The sequence below is a fragment of the Mirounga leonina genome, unplaced genomic scaffold (genome assembly GCF_011800145.1).
Source record: "Mirounga leonina isolate KUSES-001 unplaced genomic scaffold, KU_Mleo_1.0 Mir_94, whole genome shotgun sequence".
Lineage (NCBI taxonomy): Eukaryota > Metazoa > Chordata > Mammalia > Carnivora > Phocidae > Mirounga > Mirounga leonina.
This window is the reverse complement of record NW_023270855.1, coordinates 38761035-38784311: the sequence shown is the minus strand read 5'-3', so window position 1 is coordinate 38784311 and position 23277 is coordinate 38761035. Positions and strand designations below refer to the sequence as shown.

At 48.1% G+C, this 23277-nt stretch overlaps 1 protein-coding gene across 13 annotated transcripts in view; it reads left to right on the top strand.

Annotated features, from left to right (window-relative positions):
- GLYCTK (glycerate kinase) overlaps positions 1–21777 on the top strand; it is a 33331-nt gene extending 11554 nt beyond the window's left edge. For 3 of the 13 annotated variants that reach the window (XM_034997814.1, XM_034997813.1, XM_034997812.1), the window contains exons 2-8: positions 8499–8535; positions 11883–12149; positions 16233–16464; positions 18590–19005; positions 19247–19398; positions 20017–20192; positions 20534–21777. In XM_034997814.1, the coding sequence (XP_034853705.1) occupies positions 18629–19005; positions 19247–19398; positions 20017–20192; positions 20534–21400 (1572 nt within the window). In that variant the 5' untranslated portion in view covers positions 8499–8535; positions 11883–12149; positions 16233–16464; positions 18590–18628 and the 3' untranslated portion in view covers positions 21401–21777. The other 10 variants (XM_034997815.1, XM_034997816.1, XM_034997807.1 and 7 more) reach the window with 8 other exon arrangements.
- Positions 21778–23277: the final 1500 nt, after the last annotated feature.

The window sequence follows — 23277 nt, the reverse complement described above, 5'->3', positions numbered from 1 at the left end:
ACCTGGGTGGTTCAGTCAGTTGGGCATCCAACTCTTGGTTTCAGCTCAAGTGGTCATCTCAGAGCCATGGGATCAAGCCCCATTTGGGGCTCTGCTCTGAGCTTGGAGTCTGCTTGGAATTCTCTCTCTCCCTCTCCCTCTGCCCCTACCCACCCTCCCCCGCCCCCTCCCCCCGCACTTGAGCGTGTGCACGCTCTCTCTCAAATAAATAAATACATAAAATCTTTAAAAAATTAGCAATGTTTTAAACAAAAAATTTCATAAAAATACAATCATCCTCCTCAGTTCCTTTAGTCCCATGTTACTAATTCTTATTCTGCTTGAATCCAGTTATTCCACTAGTTCTGGAAATTCTTACCCAGTTCAGTTTTATGATCTTAAGGTTATCAGAAACCTATATTTGTCAAAAAGTCTTTTCCATGAATCTCTCTGAAGATCAAACACATTTGTAGGAACCTTTTGTAAAAGCATCTGAGTAAAAGTATAACTCTTTAAATGATAAAAGACTTAAAAATGGCCATGGTTAAAGATCTGATTAAAGTTCGTTACAGTGCGATTGACAAGGAAATTCAGTTACGTCTGTGACATACAACACTTCAAGATAATAACATACCACAACATATCAAATTTCTAGGAGTTTCATAAAATTTTAGAACACTTACTTGACAATGCTTCCCAGGTAATTCAACATATAAAATAAACCTAATTAGTTTAATCTCTCACAGAATCTTTCAAATCCTCCAGAAGCTCTCTGGAACACCTGTTAGATTAATGTCAAAAGATTTCATTTTAGAATTTGATTTTGGGAAGTTTGTCAAAAAAATACCACAAGGTTTGAATATTTGGCTAAACCAGATCACAGATCATTATGAAACAATATTTATCTATTTAACCAAAGTGGCAATAGAAGATTTTAAAAGCAAATAAAGAAGGTTACATAGTTCTGAATAAAACTTAGCTCTTTATTTATTTATTTATTTATTATTATTTTTTAAAGATTTTATTTATTTATTTGACAGAGGGAATACAAGTAGGGGGAATGGGAGAGGGAGAAGCAGGCTTCCCGCCGAGCAGGGAGCCCGATGTGGGGCTTGATCCCAGGACCCTGGGATCATGATCTGAGCCGAAGGCAGACGCTTAACGACTGAGCCACCCAGGTGCCCCTTAGCTCTTTTCTTAAAAAAAGATTTTATTTATTTATTTGACAGGGAGAGAGAGAGAGAGTAAAAGCAAGGGGAGTGGCAGACAGAGGGAGAAGCAGGACCCTTCTGAGCAGAGAACCCGATGCAGGACTCCATCCCAGAACCCTGGGATCATGGCCTGAGCCGAAGGCAGACACTTAACTGACTGAGCCACCCAGGCGCCCCAAACTTAGCTCTTTTAATACTAAGATTCAGGGTTTTTTTGAATAATCAAAGATCTGATAAAGATAAAATACAGAATCTTTGTTTTTCAGGCAGATTACATTAGAGGTAAAGAAAAACTTTGTTTACCATTTCTTATAAAAAGCAAACCAATAGGGGCACCTGGCTGGTTCAGTTGGAATAGCATAAGGCTCTTGATCTCAGGTTTGTGAGTTCAAGCCCCATGTAGAGATTAGTTAAACTTAAAAAAAAATCTAAGAAAAAAAATTTTAAGGACAAAAGCCAAATTCTAATTTTACATCAATGTACTTTTGATATTAAAACTCATTTTATTTTTATTTATTTTTTTCTAAAAGATTTTTATTTTGGGGATGCCTGGGTGGCTCAATTGGTTAAGTGTCTGCCTTCGGCTCAGGTCATGATCTCAGGGTTCTGGGATCGAGTTCTGCATGGAGTTCCTTGCTCGGCAGGGAGCCTGCTTGTCCCTCTGCCTGCTGCTTCTCCTGCTTTACTCTCTCTCTCTCTCTGACAAATAAATAAATAAAATCTTTAAAAAATAAAATAAAAGATTTTTATTTTTAAGTAATGTCTATACCCAACATGGGACTGGAACTTACAACCCTGAGATCAGGAGTCGCACATTCCACCAACTGAGCCAGGCTGCCACCCCTAAAACTCATTTTAAATAAATTTATTCTAAGTGTCCATTACTGACCACATAAATTTCTTTCCAAAGATTCTTTTTTTTTCCATAAATATTTTACAGCTTTCTTTTTTCTTTCTAAAGATTTTATTTATTTACTTGAGAGAGAGAGTGAGCACAGAGGGAGAAGGAGAAGCAGACCCCTGCTGAGCAAGGAGCCTGATGTGGGACTCGATCCCAGGACCCTGGGATCATGATCTCAGCCGAAGGCAGATACTTAACTGACTGAGCAATCCAGATGCCTGTATAATTTTCTTTTTACATTCAGATTTTGTCCTAAGTTTTTCCTCTTTTATAACCAGCCTCACTTTAGGACAAAATTATTTTCTTTTCCCTCAATGAAAATGTGTTCCCATTCTTCATATATTTTTCTTACGAAAAGCACATACCTTATTTTCCTTGTATACAGAGTTGTTTCCCTTATTATTTCCAGTCGTCTTAATTACTACATTTATTAGAATGCTTAACTCTTAGAAACCTTAATTTCTAGTGAAAACTAAGAAGTAAGCAATTGTGAACTGTTACACTAGAGTTCTTTAGATTGGTAAATTTATGAATACCTTTCATAATTCTGGGATGCCTGGGTGGCTCAGTCGGTTGAGCGTTGGACTCTTGGTTTCAGCTCAGGTCATGATCTCCGGGTCATGAGATTGAGCCATGTGGGACTCCGTGCTCAGCAGGGTGTCTGCTTGACATCTCTCCCTTTCCCTCTGCCCCTCCCCCTGCTTGCATGCTCTCTCTTTCTCAAGTATAATAGATAAATAAAATCTTTAAAAAAAATACATTTCAGGGGCGCCTGGGTGGCTCAGTTGTTAAGTGCCTTCGGCTCAGGTCATGATCCCAGGGTCCTGGGATCAAGCCCCACATCGGGCTCCCTGCTCCGTGGGAGCCTGCTTCTCCCTCTCCCACTCCCCCTTCTGGTGGTTCCTGCTCTCTCTCTTTCAAATAAATAAATAAAATCTTAAAAAAAATACATTTCATAATTTAGAAACGTGTTTCTTTATAGTACAATCTTTTATTAATGGGCTCAAAACCTATTTTCTAACAGACACAAGTTTATCTTTAGTTTCTTTGTACTAAAACAAAAGTAGATAAACCTATGTCCAATACTCAATTTTTATAATTTTATCATATTTGGCAGTGAGATATTAAATTTAATTTAAAATTAAATGATTTAAATTAAATTAATTAAATGAGTTATTAGAATTAAATGAATTATTTAACTTAGCAAAACTTTAAACTTTCAGGTTACAAAAAGATTTGGAGAAACTATTTAAAAAGTTTACCTGAAACTTTTTATCTTATTTACATCTATTTAATTTACTTGTTCTTGACAATTATGCTTAGACTACCCATAAAAACTTTGAGACTTCAAAGTTAGTCATCCTTTCAAACTATCACTATTATTTTAAACAATTTGTAACAGATAACATCAGCTTACTTGACTTTAAGTAAACACAGGCAGAATAAGAGTTTTAATTTTCATGCTGATAACTTTAAAGACATGTCTACCTTGATTAAACCAACCTTAGGGGCGCCTGGGTGGCTCAATCGTTTGGGCATCTGCCTTTGGCTCAGGTCATGATCTCGGGGTCCTGGGATTGAGCCCCACATGGGGCTGCCTGCTCGGCGGGGAGCCTGCTTCCTCCTCTCCTTCTGCCTCTCCTCTCTGCTTGTGCTCTCTCTCAAGTAAATAAAATCTTTTATTTATTTTTAAATATTTTTATTTATTTATTTGGGAGAGAGAGCGTGAGAGCCAGCATGAGCAAAGAGGAGGACGGAGGGAGAAGCAGACTCCCTGCTGAGCAGGGAGCCCAATGCCAGACTCGATCCCAGAACCCTGGGATCATGACCTGAGCCGAAGGCAGCTGCTCAAACGACTGAGCCACCCAGGCGCCCTAAATAAAATCTTTTTAAAAAAATGTATTAAACCAACTTTAAATTAGCTTTAGTACCAAATATCTTCCCAGATCACATGACCTTGAAAAACATTTGGGTTAGTGTCTAGATTTCTGAGTTTTAGAATGCCCAATCTTTACAAGCACTTGCCTTCAAACCAACTAAATAGAGCTCTTTTACAAATCAATTTTAGCAAGACCATCCAGAAGTGAACAAAATGTCCCACATTTGGAGCAAATCTGCCTGTTATCAGAGGTGCTGTCTTAAAGAGCCCTTTTAGCAACTTGTATTTTATTTTATTTTTAAAAGATTTTATTTATTTATTTGACAGAGACACAGCGAGAGAAGGAACACAGGCAGGGGGAGTAGGAGAGGGAGAAGCAGGCCTCCCGCGAGCAAGGGAGCCTGATGAGCCACCCAGGGGCCCAGCAATCTGTATTTTAAAAAGGCCTACTCCCCTCCCCGCTTTTTTTCCCCTTTATTCTCAGGCAGTTGTGGGCTATGTCATTAAAAGACATAAGATTTATAACTTTAAGGGGCAGAGAAAGAATGTAAGTGGTTTTTTCTAAGTATAGGACAATTTTGTTCCAGTATCTTGTTCTTTTACAATATCCATAAACAGAGGCACCTGGCTGGCTCAGGCAGTAGAGCATGTGACTCTTGATCTCTGGGTGGGTTCAAGCCCCACACTGGGCAAGGAGCCTACTTAAAAAAAAAAAGTATAATATCCATAAACATTATTAGAGAAATAGGTGAGGTTTGTAAAGCAAGTTTGGCTGTGACTTGTTTCTAGGATTGAGTACCTGGTTTTATAGATATTTGTAAGACAAAGATGTTAATTCCCTAAAGAACTGGATTACAGCCTGAATATCAAGGGATTTGTCCAACCTTTAACTAAATTTGTTTCTTTATATCATGGAGATTTTTAAATCTAAAATGGGAATCAAAAGATTTATGCCTTTGTACAGTCTGCATAAAACATTTTAACAAAAGCCTTCTTTCTGAGTACTAACAGTTTAACCTAGGCTTTTATTCGTTTCTGAATATTGCCCTTTTGCAGATCATTTGTAGGAGGGCCTCGGAGAAATTTTGGTCACCTGTTTCTTCTGTGAAGGGGGATTTCTTCAGGGGGCAGAGTGGCCTGTCTAATAACCATAGTATAATCTTGGGCCAGAAGAACTCCCCTTAGCAGCTAGTCAAGGTCTCTGTGAGTGGGGTTGTGAATAGCAATTAATCTTTCTAATTCCTCTCTAAATTTGGTAGGATCTTCTGAAAGTGGAGGGAAAAGGGCTTTATAATTTAAAAGATCTGCTGCTGTTCAAGGGATATGAACTCTTTGAAATGGGGAATGTGGGGAGGGGGGCGGGTAGGGGAATGGTGTCCAATACATCTGTGAAGGTTATTGCATAGAAATGCCTGAAGCTGGCGGACTGGATTACAGCAAAGTGAGCCCTACTGCGTGTCCCAAGTGCTTCTGCTAAATTCGCTTTCTGGCTTTCAGCATTTACAAGAATAGCCTGTATATTTTGAACCTAGAGATTAGGCTGGAATGCTCTCTGCAAGTCTTTTAGGGAAAGAGAAGTTAAAATAGGCAGGTAGGACTGTATTTTAAGAAAGGAAATTTACCTTAGTTGTCATTTGTCTTATTTATTTATTTATTAAAAAAATTTTTTTTGTTAATGTTTTATTTATTTATTCACGAGAGTCAGAGAGAGAGAGAGAGAGGCAGAGGCAGAGGGAGAAGCAGGTTTCCCGCCCAGCAGGGAGCCCGATGCGGGACTCGATCTGGGCACCATGGGATCATGACCCGAGCCGAAGGCAGACGCTTAACCATCTGAGCCACCCAGAGGCCCCAAGTCTAATTTTTTAAAAAGATTTTATTTATTTGAAAGAGTGATGAGAGAGAGAGCATGAACAGGGGGAGGGAAAGGAGAAGCGGACTCCCCTGCTCAGCAGGGAGCCCGATGTGGGGCTCGATCCTAGGACCCTGGGATCATGACCTGAGCCAAAGGCAGACGCATAACAACTGAGCCACCGAGGCCCCTCTTGTCAAGGGAATCCTAAGGCTAGCCATTATCTTTTTTTTTAAGATTTTATTTATTTATTTGAGAGATTGAGCAAGTGAGAAAGAGCATGAGCAGAGAGAGAGGCAGACTTCCTGCTGAGCAAGGAGCCGATGGCGCCAACGTCCACGTCGGGAGATCAAGACCTGAGCCTAAGGCAGATGCTTACCCAATGGAGCCACTCAGGCACAGCTGCCCCCACCCCTTTTTTAAAGAGAGAGTTGTTTTTTTTTTTTTTTAAAGTAGGTTCCATACCTGGCATGGAGCCCAACATGGGGCTTGAACTCATGACCCTGGGATCAAGATCTGAGCTGAGATCAAGAGTTGGAAGATTTTTTTTTTCCTTTGGTAAAGATTTTATTTATTTATTTGACAGACACAGTGAGAAAGGGAACACAAGCAGGAGGAGTAGCAGAGGGAGAAGCAGGTTTCCCGCGGAGCAGGGAACCCGAAGCAGGGCTCGATCCCAAGACCCTGGGATCATGACCTAAGCCAAAGGCAGACGCTTAACGACTGAGCCATCCAGGCATCTCAAGAGTTCTCTTTGTAAAGGATTTTTTTTTTTTCAAATATAGCCAATTTAAAGGATTTATCGTCTCACCATTGATGAATAGGACCCATTAATAGCGACTCACACCAATAAGCCTTTTAATTCCTTACCCAAAGATGCAAGAGGCGTCCAGAGAGGGCATAGATGATGCAGGATCCATGGTCCAAGAGTTCATTCCCAAAATTAGTGTAAGAACAAAGATCTTCATTGCACAGGAGGTAAGGATGTCTCCGGTCTCCCTTGAAATTGTGAGATGCCTCCAGTCATAGACCCGCTAAACTGACACTGGGCGGGTGCTACGGGAATGGGACTTTTCCAGCACTGACAAGCAATGAAGGTTAGACAACAAAGGCCCCTTATGCTCTGGGACCTTTTATGACAAATTCCCCTGCAAGCTGTCATGGGCAGAGGGCGACTTGTAACTGCGTGTCTCTGTTGTGCTGGCCACCAAAGTGCACTCCGGTATGTATACCCTCCCGAAGGCAGAGACCAGAGAGAATGTTCTCACTGGTCACAGCCAAGCTCTTAGGACACAGAACAAAACAAAAGGAAAAACCTCATCCTGTCTTTACATAGAGGATCCACAGCAAAGTTTGTCTCAAGAGATGCCATTTTCTGAGGCCAGCTGGAACAGTAAGCTTATGGGGCCTATGTCTGTGTTCTGCCCTATGGTAATTCCTTTTTATGACAATACAAAAGACACAGAGAAAGGAAAACAAAGACAATCGCTGGGAGAAAATGAATCAATAACCAAAGACTACTCTATCAAATTTTTACCAAGAGTTGCTAAACCCAAGGATTTTGTTCCATGGTTTCTTCTGCTAGTCTGAATTTAGAGAAAGAAAAGATTCTCCTTACTCTAGATCCACTGGATTCCACACACACAGATTCCAGGAAGCTGACATGGTACGAAATCTTACCTTTGGCCAGTTGTATGTCAGATGTCCCAGGATCTCTCAGGGGCTGCAGTATCTGGAGCAAGTGATGTCCAGTGAGTTAAAGTACCCTGGCAACTACGCCAACAGAAGGGAAGGAAAAATTCTTCTTTACTTGCAAGCTCTTCCAGCTGGACTAAGAATTAAACTGACATGAGACAGATTAACAGGAGAAAAAAAAATAAAGTTTCATTACATGTGCATGGAGGCCCAGTTATGGAATTGAGACCTCAAGAAATAACCAAGGTGAGCAGTTTTTATACTTTTTACACAAAGAGACAATAAATCTGTGAGGAATTGACAGACCAAAGAAAACTTCATACTTTGGGAGGTTCAATTAGTAAGGAATTCTAAACAGAATTTGTCCTGGGGTCATAAATTAGTAAAAAGTAACAAGAGCTGTTCATATAGCCTTCTGGGCTCTAAATTTCCCATCCCTGGTGATAAGGATGTCTCTTTAGGTCCTGGTACAGGGAGGGTGTCTTTCACCCGGGAGATTTATTTCCTGCTTTCAGGGGGACAGAGGAAGGTCTGAGTGTCTTTCCTGCATAGGTTGTCTCTTCAGTAACTTTTGTTTAAAATAAGCAATATGTCAAAGTGGCACATTTTGGGCAGTCTGCCCTCGGCCCCTACAGGCAGTCAGGCAATTGAGGGTTTTGGGAGGGGTTTGTTTTTGTTTTTTAGTTTTTATTTATTCACTTAAAGTAATCTCTACACCCAACGTGGGGCTCAAACTCACAACCGCGAGAACAGGAGTTGCTTGCTCTTCCGACTGACCCAGCCAGGTGCTCCGGCACTTGAGGTTTCTATACCATCCTGAGCTAAGGAGAAAAGCGTAGGGGGCTGGGGCTTCAAGGGGGAGGAAGACAATTCATAAGAAGAGGATAAAAGCAAATGGTTGGTAAACAAATGTTTGCCATGCCCTGCAGGTAAGTCTTTCTGATGTAAACATTTGTCTCTGGTAACAGCTCTCTTCCTTTACAGGCCCCGTATCTGAATTCCTCAGGCAGTTTAGGGAGAGGTAAGAAGCTTTTCCTGAGTCGGCTAGGTCTTAATTGCCTTCAGCTCAAAACAATCTACATGTCAAAGCGACATACTTTGGGGGAGGGTTTCTTTTTAAAAGATTTTATTTGACAGAAGAACACAAGCAGGGGGAGTGGGAGAGGGAGAAGCAGGCTTCCCACCGAGCAGGGAGCCCGATGCGGGGCCCGATCCCAGGACCCCGGGATCATGACCTGAGCCGAAGGCAGACACTTAATGACTAAGCCACCCAGGCACCCCTAGGTTGTTTTCTAAACTCCCCCTCCACTTCTTAAAACCAGCCCTCACAATACCTAGAGTTGGGTGGCTCTTCTCTGGGAAGGGTGTGTGTGTGTGAACATAATTGCCACAGAGGAAGAGCAGAATGCTGGGACACAATTGCATCCCACGGTGACTGTACAGCATGCTTCAGCTGTCACACTCAGTTTGCATAGAACCACTTCGTACCTGACAAATTGCCTGATTGACTAAATGAGTGCTTCATTTCACTTACCACCAAGAGGAAATAATGATGGCCATGAGTGGAGGTAACATTTTACACCAAATGGAAGTTACAAATCTCTTCTGCGGCATTAAAGGCACCTCAGCAGTGCTTTCATTCAGTGAAACATATTTTCTACTGGTTTTTTGTTTTTGTTTTTTCCTTCTGTTAATCAAATTAATATATACTTAAAAGCATTTTAGGGATGCCTGTGTGGCTCAGTTGGTTGAGCGGCTGCCTTCGGCCCGGGTCATGATCTCAGGGTCCTGGGATCGAGTCCCGCATCGGGCTCCCCCTGCTCTGTGGGGAGCCTGCTTCTCCCTCTCCCTCTGCTTATGCTCTCTCTGTCAAATAAATAAAATCTTAAAAAAAAAAAAAAGCATTTTAGACGATTAGAACATTTGATTTTTTTTCCCCAAGGAACCCCGGGCTGATTTCATCTAATTCATGTGGCTTGTACCCCGCCTGAATTACCTGCAGCGTTCCGTTCCCCAAGCGATCAGCCTGGCCCTCAGCTACTGAATGAGCCCAGCCGAGGGTTTCTAGGTCTCTTGCTTAAAGAGCTCTCCTGGGGGAGCGCCTGGGTGGCTCAGTTGGTTAAGCGACTGCCTTCGGCTCAGGTCGTGATCCTGGAGTCCCGGGGTCAAGTCCCTCATCGGGCTCCCTGCTCAAGCAGGGAGTCTGCTTCTCCCTCTGACCCTCCCCCCTCTCATGCTATCTCTATGTCATTCTCTCTCTCAAATAAATAAATAAAATCTTAAAAAAAAAAAAAAAAAAAGAGCTCTCCTGGGCCAAGTGGTCAGGATGTGCCTGTCCTAGCAGGGGGCTCAGACTTTCTCAGGACAGCCTCAGCATTGCTCACTCAGGAAGCGCAGTGCCGCCTCTGCTTCCCCTAGTCTCCCCAGCATGGAGCTCGGGCACTCCTAACATGTGGCCACTTGCTGGAATTCTTCAGAGAGGTCCTGACCTCCAGGACCAGGGGGATCTGAAAGGAGGGCATCTTCCCACTGGTAGCATGATCGACTACATAATTTTCACAGCCCAGGACAAAATACAAATATGGACACCCCCTCAAAAAATTTAAGAAATGCAAGACAGAAACAGTAGAATATTCGACAATATTCAATATTCAAGTGCGGAACCCTTCTGACCTTGGTTCCCTGTGTGAATTGCACAGGCCACATACCCACAAAGCTGGCCCAGCCACAAGTTGGAGCCTTTCTACATACACTTTTTTTTTTTTTAATATTTTTTTAAAGATTTCATTTATTTATTTGAGAGACACAGAGAGCTAGAGAGCACAAGTGGGGGAGAAGGAGAAGCAGGCTCCCCGCAAGGCAGGGAGCCCAACATGGGGCTTGATCCCAGGACCTTGGGATCATGACCTGAGCCGAAGGCAGAGCCCCCAAGCCCAACGTGGGGCTTGAACTTGGAACCCCTGAGATCAAGACCTGAGCTGAGATCAAGAGTTGGATGCTTAACCGACTGCTGTCTCTCTCTGTCAAATAAATAAATATTTTTTTAAAAATCCACTGTGAAAATAAAGTAGTGATTTAAAGTGCCCTGCAGGGTACTTTAAACACTTGTTTATTTAATGCTCAACCCCATTTTAGTGATGAAGGCTGAGGTTCTGAGAGGTTAAGTAACTTTCCCAGAGTCACACAGCCAATAAGCCTAGAGTCTGGATTTCTAACTGGAAACTTCCAGCCCTGTTTCTAGGGCAAAGGGTAGGTAATCATTCACATTTTAAAAAGTCCATTGTTGGTAGACAATGCCTTTTTGTTCTGGAAGGAAGGGATGGGTTCTTCCCAGATAAGCCTAGACTGCCCAGATCCAGGAAGGACTGTGTAGAGCCCCAGGGCCTCTGCCTCTAAGCCTACAGAACTGTTTGAAAAGGCTTAAAAACCCTTTCTGATAATTCAGCCTCTCGTGCTTCAGCAGCCCCTCATCAGTCACAGATGAGCTTCTTCTGGGTGCATTATTTGGATCCCCCACACCTCCTTCCAAGAAAAATAGCTGTGAAGGGTTTCACAGCCTTCACAGCTCCTCCCTACCTCCTGACCCTCTCCCTCCCACTGAGTGGCCCTTCACTCCGCCATCCCCACATCAGAGCTCTGCATCTCCCAGAGCACCCCACCTTGGGCCTGCCCCAGAGAAGTGTCCAGCACTGCAGAGACAAGGGCAGGGGTGGAGGGTGGAAGGTCACTGCAGAGCTGGCCCTGGAAACCCTGAAAAGGGTGCTCTTCTACCCCTCGGTGCCAACTCTGTGAGGCATTAGGGGCTGAATGCTAAGGAAAAGGCCCAGGATGTCAAGGACAAGTGGGAAGGGAGGCCAAGACACCAGGAGTGCCTCCCTGAGGAGGCAGCTACCTCGAGTTGAGGACGGAGAGCCTCTGACTTATCTCAGGTTTTGCATAAATAAATTTTAAAAATCACTACTTTATTTTCACAGTGGATTTTTAAAAAAATATTTATTTATTTGACAGAGAGAGACAGCAAGAAAGGGAACACAAGCAGGGGGAGTGGGAGAGGGAGAAGTAGGCTTCCTGCTGATGCCGGGCTCTATCCCAGGACCCTGGGATCATGACCTGAGCTCAAGTCAGACATTTAACGACTGAGCCACCCAGGTGCCCCTTCACAGTGGATTTTAAGGTGGCAGAACATTTTACAGGTTCTCTTATGGATGCAGTATAATAATTCACAATACTTTCTTGATTGAATCCCCAAACTGAGTGCATCTTACTGGAGAAAAGACTGAAAACGTTCCTATTCACTATTTTTGGTTCTACATCAATCTTACATTTCTTGCTGGTCCTGAATTCTTGCTATCATTTATCTTTGTCTAGTCACAATTAAAATGCAATAAAGGAGGAAGACTCCAGAAACCACATGAACTGATGGACTAAAAATCTGCCGTGCCACAGAAACCCAAGACGGATGCAAAGAATTTCTCTTCATGGAAGCTGCTTTCTGCTTTGTGCTCCTGCCTTGTGGTATTGATTAGTGCACAAGACTCTCCTGAATTTATGAATGCACAGCAAGATGTTCTTCAGCTCTTGGTGCATCTAGCAAGATGAATGCCAGTGAGAACCAACATTTTCCAGATGATAAAGGTATCAAGAGTAGATCAAGATTCTGAGATGCAGGTCCTGATTTCTGAAACCAAGTTGCAACAGGATAAAGTGTGCATATCAACCAGCATAGGCTGAGTTATGGTGCAATAACACAAACCCTCACATCTTTGTGGCTTTTTTTTTTCTCTCCCACATCTTAGTGGCTTTAAACATCAAAGGTTTATTTTCCACTTTCAATACCTGTCCTTTCTAGGTTGGCAGGGTGGCTCTTCCCATCAGTCACTCAGGTCTTAGGTTGGCAAAGAAGCCACCATCTTGAATGTTGTCGGTTGGCCAAGTCCAAAGGGAAAATGCTCAGGAAGGCCTCACTTGGGCAGTTAACTGCCCAGAAATGAATCACACCACTTCCACTTGCTACTCATTGGCCAGAATTAGTTGAATGACACTTCTCAATGACAAGGGGGCCAGGAAGTGCTGGAGGGGGAGAGAACTGGACTTAGGTGGTAACGAGCTAGTAACCACCACCGTGGTTTGAGGTTGGAGGATAGCAGGGTGAATGTCGATAGAGGAGCAGGTAATTTAGGGAGATGGCTGCTGGCTCTGCTGGACTGACAGCTTGCAGTAACACTCCAGACCTCCTCAGGCATCTGAAACCTCAGATGGCTGCAGTCATGTGTAATCAGCTTCTTCGACAAGCAGGACTTATTTATAGCAAAGTTCCAAGTCAGAAAGCCCAAGACTGAGCACTGTTCTCACGAATTTGTACCATTCACTACCCCAATGACCCTCTTGAGCTTGTATGCCGGAGTGGGAGGGTGATTTCAGAGTTATAGGGACCAAGTACTTTATCCATGTTGAACTCCTGAGATTCAGCACTGTTAGTGGAGAATGGGCACCATTACTGCCACCTTCCCCTGGTCACTGATGACCTAACATCACCCAGAAATGACTTTCTCCTTTCCTCTAAATGGGAACATTTAAATTAAAGCTTAATCTGAATCAATAAATTCAGTAAACCCTCCCTCAATAAGGTATGAGTAATGTTACCCTAGTACATTGCCTTCTCTCCTTCGGCTTGCTTGAATAATGGGGAAGGCTTATATTTAACTTAAATAGTCTTTTTTTTTTTTTTTTTAAAGTAAGCTCTACACCCAATGGGGGGCTTGAATTCACAATCCTGAGATCATAAGTCATGTGCTCTACCGACTGAGCCAGCCAGGCGCCCCTTAAATGGTCTTTTCAATAGTTTTTTTATTTTTATTTTTAAAGATTTTATTTATTTATTTGACAGAGACAGAGATAGCGAGAGCAAGAACACAAGGAGCGGGAGAGGGAGAGGGAAAAGCAGGCTTCCCGCCGAGCAAGGAGCCTGATGTGGGACTCTATCCCAAGACCCTGGGATCATGACCTGAGCCAAAGGCAGATGCTTAACAACTGAGCCACTCAGGTGCCCTTCAATAGTTTTTTTAAAAACATAAAATAGCATTGCAAAAAGTAACATGTATGTAAGCCTTAGTAACATTAGAATACCATTTTTAATGTCTGTTTAGAAGTACTATAACTTACTTGTATAAATTCTCTTATCAATGAGTTTTTAGATTGCTTTATACTCCTAACAACTCTGGGCTGAATATCTCATGTCCATTTGAAGGGGATCAGAATATGCCACCCCAAAATATGTCACTTTGGTATAAGGATTATTTTGAGTTGAAGGCATTTGAGAATAGATGCAGAAAAGGCTCCCTGTCCTCCTCCTTCCTACCTAAAAGCAGAACATAAATTTCCCATGAGAAAGGAGTCCTGCCTGTACCAGGAGATGGAGAGCCAAGGCCAAGATGAATCTGTACAAACAAATCTTACTACAGTAATCCTTATCTTCCATTAGTTTCCCCCATATATTTACTTTCCCACAATTTACTGCCCCGAGAAGTTCGAACTCCTTTTGTCTTATCACATCTCTCAAATTTATCGCTCTTTGTTAAAAATGGTATATAAGCTCTCAGGCCTAATGGCTTCTTTGGGGTTTTTACTTCATTTCTGTGAGCCCCCTCCCCCCATATACTTTTAAATAAACTTTTTTCTCCTTTAATCTGTCTTCCGTCAGTTTAGTTTGTCCCAGGGCCTCAGCCACTGAACCTAAGAGAATAGAGGGAAAAGGTTTTTTCCTCCCCTACCTCATCTTTTTTTTTTTTTTAAGATTTATTTATTTACTTTTAGAGAGAAAGAGCGTGTACGCGCCTTATGTGGAGCTCGATCTCACAACCCACGAGATCATGACCTGAGCCGAAATCAAGAGTCAGATGGATGCTCAACCAATTGAGCCACCCAGGCACCCCACCCGTACATTATCTTTGTCTATACATCCAGTTATTTCCCTGGACTGAAGTCGCCTGTCACATTTTTGACGTTGATACTTATTGCCCAAGTGCACTTAAAAAGACTATAGACAGGGGTGCCTGGGTGGCTCGATCAGTTAAGCATCTGGCTTCCCCTCTGGGTTTGATCTCAGGGTCCTGGGATGAAGCCCTGGGATGGAGTGTTTTGGGCTCCACACTCAGCAGAGTCTGCTATCTGCCCCTCCCTCTGCTCATGCTCTCTTTTTCTCTCTCTCAAGTAAATAAATAAATAAAATCTTAGAAAAAATAAAATAGCTAACATTGTAAAAAAAAGATGATAGACATATTCACACCTACTCTCAAGGTATGTGTATACAGTCTAATGAGCCTAATTGTTTTCTTAGACTTAAATCCCACTGCTTCATGAAGGCTTCACCTTCTATTCACCACCATCTCTTTTCCTTTTGTGAAATTCTTTCCACCTTGGGTCTGCAGCACTTTGCAGCTGAGTACTTCACTGTTCTCTTGTTAATTCATTAAAAAAAGAAAGAAAGAAAGGTGGGGGGAATTAGAAATCCCAGCTTTTATTAGTGCCTGGTCCTATGTAAGGCAGTAGAGATGCAAATACGAATTAGACCAAGTCATCACCTTCTAAGAACTCACAGTCCAGTGGGCATCTAAACCTTGATGTTAAATACATCTTGTGAGTAGCTGTGGGGTGGGATGGGGGATTTCACAAATGGGTATATTCCTGCTTACAGTCTGACAGAAGAACAGCGCTGGCATAGTAAATGGTGTCTGTTCATGAGTCTCTGGCAGTAAATAATGAAAGAGGTCCTCAAATACACATTCCTTCCGGCAGTGTGGGACTGTCATTATAAAAGCAGAGTAAAATTCCCAACTAAAAGTACCACTTCTTATTCATCCCAGTAGCTATACCATTTGACCCATATAGGTCAGGAAATGTCCCTTGAATGATGCAGGAATGAATAAATTCACAATTGATAAAGACGTCTTACTATAAGCAAAGAAAAGCCAAACTTTTAAGTATTTACAATCTCCCTACATCTAAAGAAGTGCCTTTGTTTTGACGATGGAGTGGGGAAGTTTGGGAGAGAATGATAGGAAAAAAAGGTCCTCTATTATAAAGGGAAAGAAAAATCCAGGCAAACAGCTAGGAAGGAGGTAGGAGCTCGGGAGAGCAGAGCACGATATGGAGAGATGTGGCAATTGCAAAAGCGAGGGGGGGGGATATGTTTTAAGATTTTTAGAAAGTCTGCTGTGTGATTTGTGATGTAACTCCCTTCCCTCTCTCCCCAAGAAAACATCAGTTAAAAAAAAAAAAGTGCACTCTTTTGTGTCTTTAGAGTCTGGTCAGAACTTGTCTTTTGAACGTGGGAAGGCATCAAGTCGAGCTCAAGGGTGGACACAGTCTGAGAGCGGAGAGTCAGGGAGGCCCAGGGTCATTCGTTGTTCACACAGCTTGTGTGTTAAAGGATCACGGAGTAGAACTTTCCGAGTCCGAGCTGTTACTAGGTTGGCCAAGGGGGAGAGAGGCGAACACAAAGTTGTTGGGGGATTACAGCGTTGGGGAAGAGCCAGGATGATTTAATCTGGCTCCAGAAGGGGTGGGTTGTGGGGAAGTAGTAATTCTCAGCCCGTTTGCTCAGTCCAGTGCCGGGCGCCTAATAGGAGCAAGGAATGTATGTGCTGACTGATGGGATCCTAGGGGATAGAGGGGACGGTTACGGCAATCGGTGAGTCAGGATTCGTTGCCCCATTGCAGAGATGAAGGCAGTGAGGCCCGAAGGTGATTCCATCCAAGACTCCCAGAGCTCAGGGCGGAGCCAATCCCTCAGGCTCTACCCCTCTGCTCCCCCCGCACCGGAGTCCCACCGCAGTTCGCGCCGGCACCCCGACTCCGCCCCTCCCACCCTACACTTCCGGGTTCCGCTCCGCCCACCCGTGAGTACTTCCGGTCTCCGGCACCGGAAGCCGCGTCCCTGAGCCGTGGAGCGGTGAGTCCACGGCGCGGGGGCCCACGGAAGCAGTCCTTGGGCGAGGCAGTGGCGGTCCAGGTGGCGGCGGGCACTTATTCCTCGGGTCACCACCGGACATCACGCGGCAGCCACTTCCCTGGCAAAGGCCTGTGGCTGACGTTACTTCCGGGGCATGTGCAGGCAGGAGAAGGCCGGAAGTGGCTCCAGTCCCACTTGGTGGCGGGGCGGAGTCAAGGAGGGTCTTCTCGGTGTTTCCGCGTTTCGTTCTGAAGCACCTGGGCGTTTAGGAGGGTGCCCGGGGTAGAGAGTGGCTGGTTAGCAAATACAAATACAGGACGTCTAGTTAAATTTTAATTTCAGATAAGCAACAAATAGTTATTTAGTGTAGGTATGTTCAAATATTGTATGGAACATACTTATATTTTAAATTCCTCGTTTATCTGAAGTTCAAATTTAACTGGACGTCCTATATTTTAACTGGCAACCTTAGCCTTGAAGACACCCCATTCTCACCCCCCCCTTCCCTGGGCCCTGGTATACCGTGGCAAGGCTGGGATCCTCTAGGCTAGTGTCCATCTGGGAAACAGGTACAGAGTTCACCCAGGCTGTCAAGCTGTTGCTAGATTCTAAGCTGCTTTTGGTTCCTAGTCCAATGGGGCCAGTCCCAGGGGCTTCCTGGCAAAAGCGGAGCCCATTTTCCGAGTTCCCATGGCGGCACCCTCTGTGTTCCCTTTCAGGGCTGGAGTCAGGCAGTATTGGTCTTATGGGAAAGCTGAGAACCATGCTGGCTAAGTGACTGAGGGCTACACGTTGTTAGGTTTTTTGAGTGTGGGATAAAGTGTTTGGGGTTCAAGTTTTCTGTGTTAACAGTGGGCAGCATCAGAGAGGCCAAGGATGTCAGGGGGAGAGCACTAGTCTTACTTTCATCCCACCTCTCATTTTTGACATGAGGTCCAGTGAAAGAAAAGGAGCTGTCTTTGTGGTAGAGCTGGAGCCTGTTTCCCAGCCTCCTTCCCCTGCTCTGTCCACGCTTGCTGCTGCAGTCAGCCAGTGGTATTTATGGTGGGCATCACTAAAGTGGATGCCTTTTTTAGAGATGATCTCTTTGGGGCTTCATTGTCCCTGAACTCCTTTACAGCCTCCTGACTTTCACCCCCAGTCTTCTTTAGCCTTTACCTTGCCCAGTGGGGAAAATGACTATTTGGCCTCAGCTGTGGGAGGCTGGCCTTTCCTGCTCTAGACACTCGGCTCTCACTCCTGCGGGTGGTGTGACCCAAGACTTGTCTTGTTATGTGGGAGCGAAAGGCGTTTTCTTGGCAGGGCTGGGTCTGGCCAGCCAAGCAGGTGGAAGGGTGTCCTTTTCTGTCCAGCTTGGGCCCCATGATACGTGGCCTCAATGTGGTGTTTAGTGACTTCTCTAAGGTCCCAGCATGAGCCAGTCTTTGCTGCCACTTCTCATTTGAACCTGAGCGTTTTGCTGAACTGGCCTTGAGTGCTGGGATTCCGCAGGCTATGTGTCCTGAGGATGTGCTCTGAGCCTGTCTATCAGTGCTCCTGTGAGCCTGCAGCCTCCCCACACAAACCTAGCCTTCCCAGGCTCCCCAGCCCAGATCCGCGAGCTAATGACGTAGAGCAGGCTGCAGGTCATCAGGCTCGGGGTCAGTCGGTGGGACAGCCAGCAGCCTCTTGGCAACAGAAGTGGTAAAGAGGCAAGGAAGGAGTGCCAGAAAGGGGTGTTGCCCCTGGAGGAACGCTCAGAAGTGCAGGGGGTGGAAAAGGGGTGGGGCAGGAGCCCACTGATAGGAATTGCTCCCTCTGTGAATGATTAACTCTCCGGCCAGAGCGGGTGGCTTAGGGGGAGGGCTCAGCTAACAGGACCTTTGGACTCAGGACAGAGTGTCCAGAGGGTTAGAGGATAGCCTGCAGAAGAGGAGGACATGGTAGATGGCAGGCTTGGGCTCTGACAACTGGAGTGAGATCAGGCAGCTGAGGGCCTCAGAAAGTCTTGGCCTGCCAGTTGGCCCACTGCAGCAGCCGCTGTGGGGTCCAGCGGCCCCAAGCCCTCAGAGAGGTGGCTGTGGGTGGGGGGGGGGCGTCTGTCTCTGGTCTTGCAGCAGCCTCACTAGTGCTTTCTTCCCCCTAGGCAGCCATGGGTGCCCGGTGGTGCTGAGAGCAGTGGGGCATGGCTGCAGTCCTGCAGGTTCTGCCCTGCGTGGCCCGAGCCCCCTTTCGCCCGCTCCTCTCGGGGGGCCCAGTGGTCCGGCAGGCCAGTGGCATGGCCCTGGCAGAGCAGGCTCAGCAGCTCTTCGAGAGCACTGTGGGTGCCATGCTCCCAGGCCCCATGCTGCACCGGGCACTGTCCTTGGATCCCGGCAGCGGGCTGCTGAAGGTGCGGGACCGGAGCTTTCAACTGCGGCAAAACCTCCACCTGGTGGGCTTTGGCAAGGCTGTGCTGGGCATGGCCGCTGCAGCTGAGGAGCTCCTGGGCCAGCATCTCGTGCAAGGTGTGATCAGCGTGCCCAAGGGGATCCGAGCTGCCATGGAGCATGCTGGCAAGCAGTAAGGAGCCTTGGGGGACTACTGCCCACTGTCCCCAGGTGGGGGGGAAGTGAAGCCCAAACTCGGCTCTGGATCAGGCAGGCCTCCCTCCCTCACCAGCATCCCTTTTCTTCTGGGTCTGGACTGGCTCCGGGATGGGTGTCAGTTGGCATTCTTCACCTATACAGCTGAGAAATCAGGTGGGAGGAGGGGAACCTGCCCCATCTCTTGCTGTCTGTTCTCTCTCTCTCTCTCTCTTCAGGGAGATGCTGCTGAAGCCACACAGCCGTGTCCAGGTGTTTGAGGGTGCAGAGGACAACCTGCCAGACCGTGATGCCCTTCGGGCTGCACTGGCCATCCGGCAGCTGGCTGAAGGTCTTACAGCTGACGATCTGCTGCTTGTACTCATCTCAGGTGTGGGTGCCAGATTGGCTCAGGACAGTTTAGGGGGCGGTGGTGGTGGTCCCAAATATCAGGTCTGCGAGAGATGGTTGGTCTGAGCCCCCAGGGTCACAGAGCAAGGGAGGCAGTAAAGAGCCTGGATGGCTGACCTCTGGGTGGCCCTGGGCAGGTTATCTGGCCTCCTTCGAGCTGGGGGTCCTCCCCAGAATGACCTTGTTTGGCGACCATAAGAGGGCATATAGGGAGCATATAACTCAGGGTGTCGCAGGGGTAAAACGTCCCTGCTGTTTCTGTTATCTGTGTCAGTGTGATCTGGGGCTAGAACCCAGGTCTCTAGCTCCCACGGAGCCCATCCTCGGTCTCGCTGTCTCCTCCTGGTCTACCCCCTATTCCAAGCTCTTAATGTGAATAGTTCTTCTAGTGCCTGCTGGGACCTGGGCTCCAAGGCAGGGCACAGCCCAGGGTGTGGTGACTGTACGCACGGTCCCTGCATGTCCACACGGGGGCACCCTAACCCCACCTTTCCAGCAGCCCCTTCCCTAATGTGGGTACTTCCTGCCTGCTTCCTTAAGTGGGGAGGTTCTTTTGCAGTCTTATCCCCTCTGCCCAACTTCTTCACTGTCTCTGCAGGTGGGGGCTCAGCCTTGCTGCCCGCGCCTATTCCCCCTGTGACACTGGAGGAAAAGCAGACACTCACCAAGCTGCTGGCAGCCCGCGGGGCCAACATCCAGGAGCTGAACACCATCCGGAAGGCGCTGTCCCAGCTCAAGGGTGGGGGGCTGGCGCAGGCCGCCTACCCTGCCCAGGTGCGTGGGTCCTTGCTACCCTAGGCAGCCCTGGGCTGCTGGAGCCAGACCACACGTGCCAGGGAGACAAAAGCCTGGAACGGCATACAAATTGGCAGGGGCCTGGCGTAGGAATCCACGGGGCTGGCTGGGAGGGGCCTCCGAGCGGATGGGGGTGGGGTGTCCAAATGGCACATGTTCTGCAGACCCCCTGGAGAGGGGTTAGGAAAGGGTGAGGAAACGCACCGGGGCCGTCTGAGGCTGTGCGGACACATGGCAGGGGATGGGTAGCTGCTTGTTCTCAATGGCTGTGGGGTGAGGACCCGGAGGGACTGAGCCTTGCTTCTGTGCCGCCTCCCCAGGTGGTGAGCCTGATTCTGTCAGATGTGGTGGGGGACCCGGTGGAGGTGATCGCCAGCGGCCCCACAGTGGCCAGCGTCCACAACGTGCAAGATTGCCTGCACATCCTCAATCGCTATGGCCTTCGTGCAGCCCTGCCACGTTCCGTGAAGACTGTGCTGGCTCGGGCTGACTCTGACCCTCACGGGCCGCACACCTGTGGCCATGTGCTCAACGTGATCATCGGCTCCAACGCACTGGCACTGGCTGAGGCCCAGCAGCGGGCCGAGGCGCTGGGGTACCGGGCCGTGGTGCTGAGCGCAGCCATACAGGGCGATGTGAAAAGCGTGGCCCAGTTCTACGGGCTGCTCGCCCGAGTGGCTGGAGCCCACCTCACCCCGCCTGGGACTGCAGCCTCCGTGGAGCAGGAGGAACAACTCCACCAGCTGGCAGCTGAGCTCCAGCTCCCGGACCTGCAGCTAAAGGAGGCTCTGGAGACCGTGGTGGGGGCTGGGGGCCCCATCTGCCTGCTGGCTGGTGGCGAGCCCACCGTGCAGTTGCAGGGCTCGGGAAAGGGTGGCCGGAACCAGGAACTGGCTCTGCGTGTTGGAGCAGAGCTGGGACGGTGGCCACCGGGACCCGTAGATGTGCTGTTTTTGAGTGGTGGCACCGATGGGCAGGATGGGCCCACGGAGGCAGCCGGGGCGTGGGTCATGCCTGAGCTTGCCAGCCAGGCTGCCGCTGAAGGCCTGGACGTGGCTTCCTTCCTGTCCCGCAATGACTCACATACGTTCTTCCGCTGCTTCCGCGGCGGGGTGCACCTGCTGCACACGGGGCTGACTGGCACCAACGTCATGGACGCTCACCTCCTATTGCTGCGGCCGCGGTGATGGCGTAGGTCATGTTGCAGGAGTACAGAGGAGACCTACGGGGTAGCAGCCTGGGGCAGACCAGGGTTGGTCCCCAAGGCCTCAGCAGGCCTGAGGGCCCCTTCTCTCCTTGGTGCTGGCTGCCTGGGTGACCCTGACACCTCATACTCAGGGCCTCTGCTCTGTGTTCGTTCCGCCAGCCAGACTGGCAGATGGGGGCTCTCTCCTCTCCCCCCTTTCTGCCATGACAGCAGCTAACCCTGAGGACTGGGATGAGCCCCTTGGCCCGTTTGCTATTCTTGGTCTTCCCCCACAGCGGGCAGCCCCTCTGCCAAGCTCTTGAGTGTCTTTTCTGTGGGGTGAAGCGAGAAGGACTGCAAATAAAAAGAACCACACTGTGGGTTCTCCGTGTGTTTTCCCTCAGAGCAAAGACTCAGCTGCCGGGAGAAGGAGTGGGGTCAGGCTGCAGCCCGAGCTCTAGGACTCCACAGGGGTTCCCCATACCCTTCTCTGCAGGACACACTCAGCACCTGTCTCACTGAAACAGGAGCTGAGGAAGGTTGAGCTTGGCTTTGTCACGCGCAGCGTGGGCCAGCAGAGACCCCCGGGAGGACAGGCCGAAGGACTGCGGTCTATGGGGTCTGAGCAGGGCGGGCCACCCGTCCCAGCTGTGACTCCCCTGTGGCATCCCTGTTGCAGTCTCCAGGCTCTGCTGCAAACCTTGCTGGGTACAAGCCCACTAGCCACTAAGGCTGTCCTCGCCTTCTGTATTTGGACAGCCCTTAGGGACAGACCACACCGTTGGTTGAGCTGCCCTTTGTGTATCCAGGGGCTATTCCGAGGCACACAGGATTCTGGACCTTGTTTGCTTGTGTCAGGCCCATTTTCTCAGGCTGAACGTCCCAGTTTCTTTAGCTGCTGCTTCAGGACACAGTGCAGTTCCTGGTGCCAGCCTTGCAGTGGGGGTCTCTAGTGCTGAGATGGTGGGTCAGAGTACTGAGGGGGTCCAGCAGCCCCCTGCGCACCCCCGTTACTGTTGGCTAGGGAGGAGGTCAGTGGGGAAGAGAGCAACAGAGGAAAGGTTCCCTCGGCTAGGCTAGCGGCCTGAGTGGCCTGAGCGGCCTGCGCTGGGAGACGGCGGGGCTGCTGTCCTACCTCTCTCCGGGCCCCCTCGCTCAGGATCCCAGCCCTCCGTTGGCCGCCCCCGCCGTACGCCACGGCTCCAATCCCTATATGAGTGAGCAGTAAAATCACATAGGAATAAAAAGCCATAGAGAACAGCGAGGCCTGGGGCTGCTCCTGCCGGCCCCTCCTCCAGCCCGGCTGTGCCCTCCTCTCTGACGGTGTGGGACCTGGGCTGGCACGCCCTCCCCCGGGGAAGAGTCTCCCTTACCCACTTGGGCTCTGGACAGCCCGGCTTGCAGATGGCTCATGACCTGAGGACAGGCGAGGTGAGTCACGTGAGCCAGGCTCTGGAGGTCAGGGAGGTTCAGGGAAGAGGGGAGTTGGCGCCCCTCTGATGCAGGGCACCGCTTCCTTCCCTTCTGTACCGGCACGGGGTTTCCGCTGACTGCGGGGTCACAGTCTAGGGGGTATGGTCCCTACGTGGAAGTAAGTACCTGTGCCCTGTTCCTCCTCTGACAACCTCCTGTTTCAGTCCTTGCCCTTGGGAGCACGAGCATTAGTGCGAGCATTAGTGCGGGGTGTCAAGTTACAGGCAAAAGCAGGACAGGAGGGCAGGGCCTGCGGCAGTACTTGTCTGTCCTGTCCACAGTGTGTGTGTGGGGGTGGCATGTAAGCACACACACGTGGGTGGCCAGGGGTAGGGCCGGGCTGCTGCTTGTGCACTAGGCTGCTTACATGCCTGCTGAGGAGGTTGGGTGTGGGTGGGCTTGCCA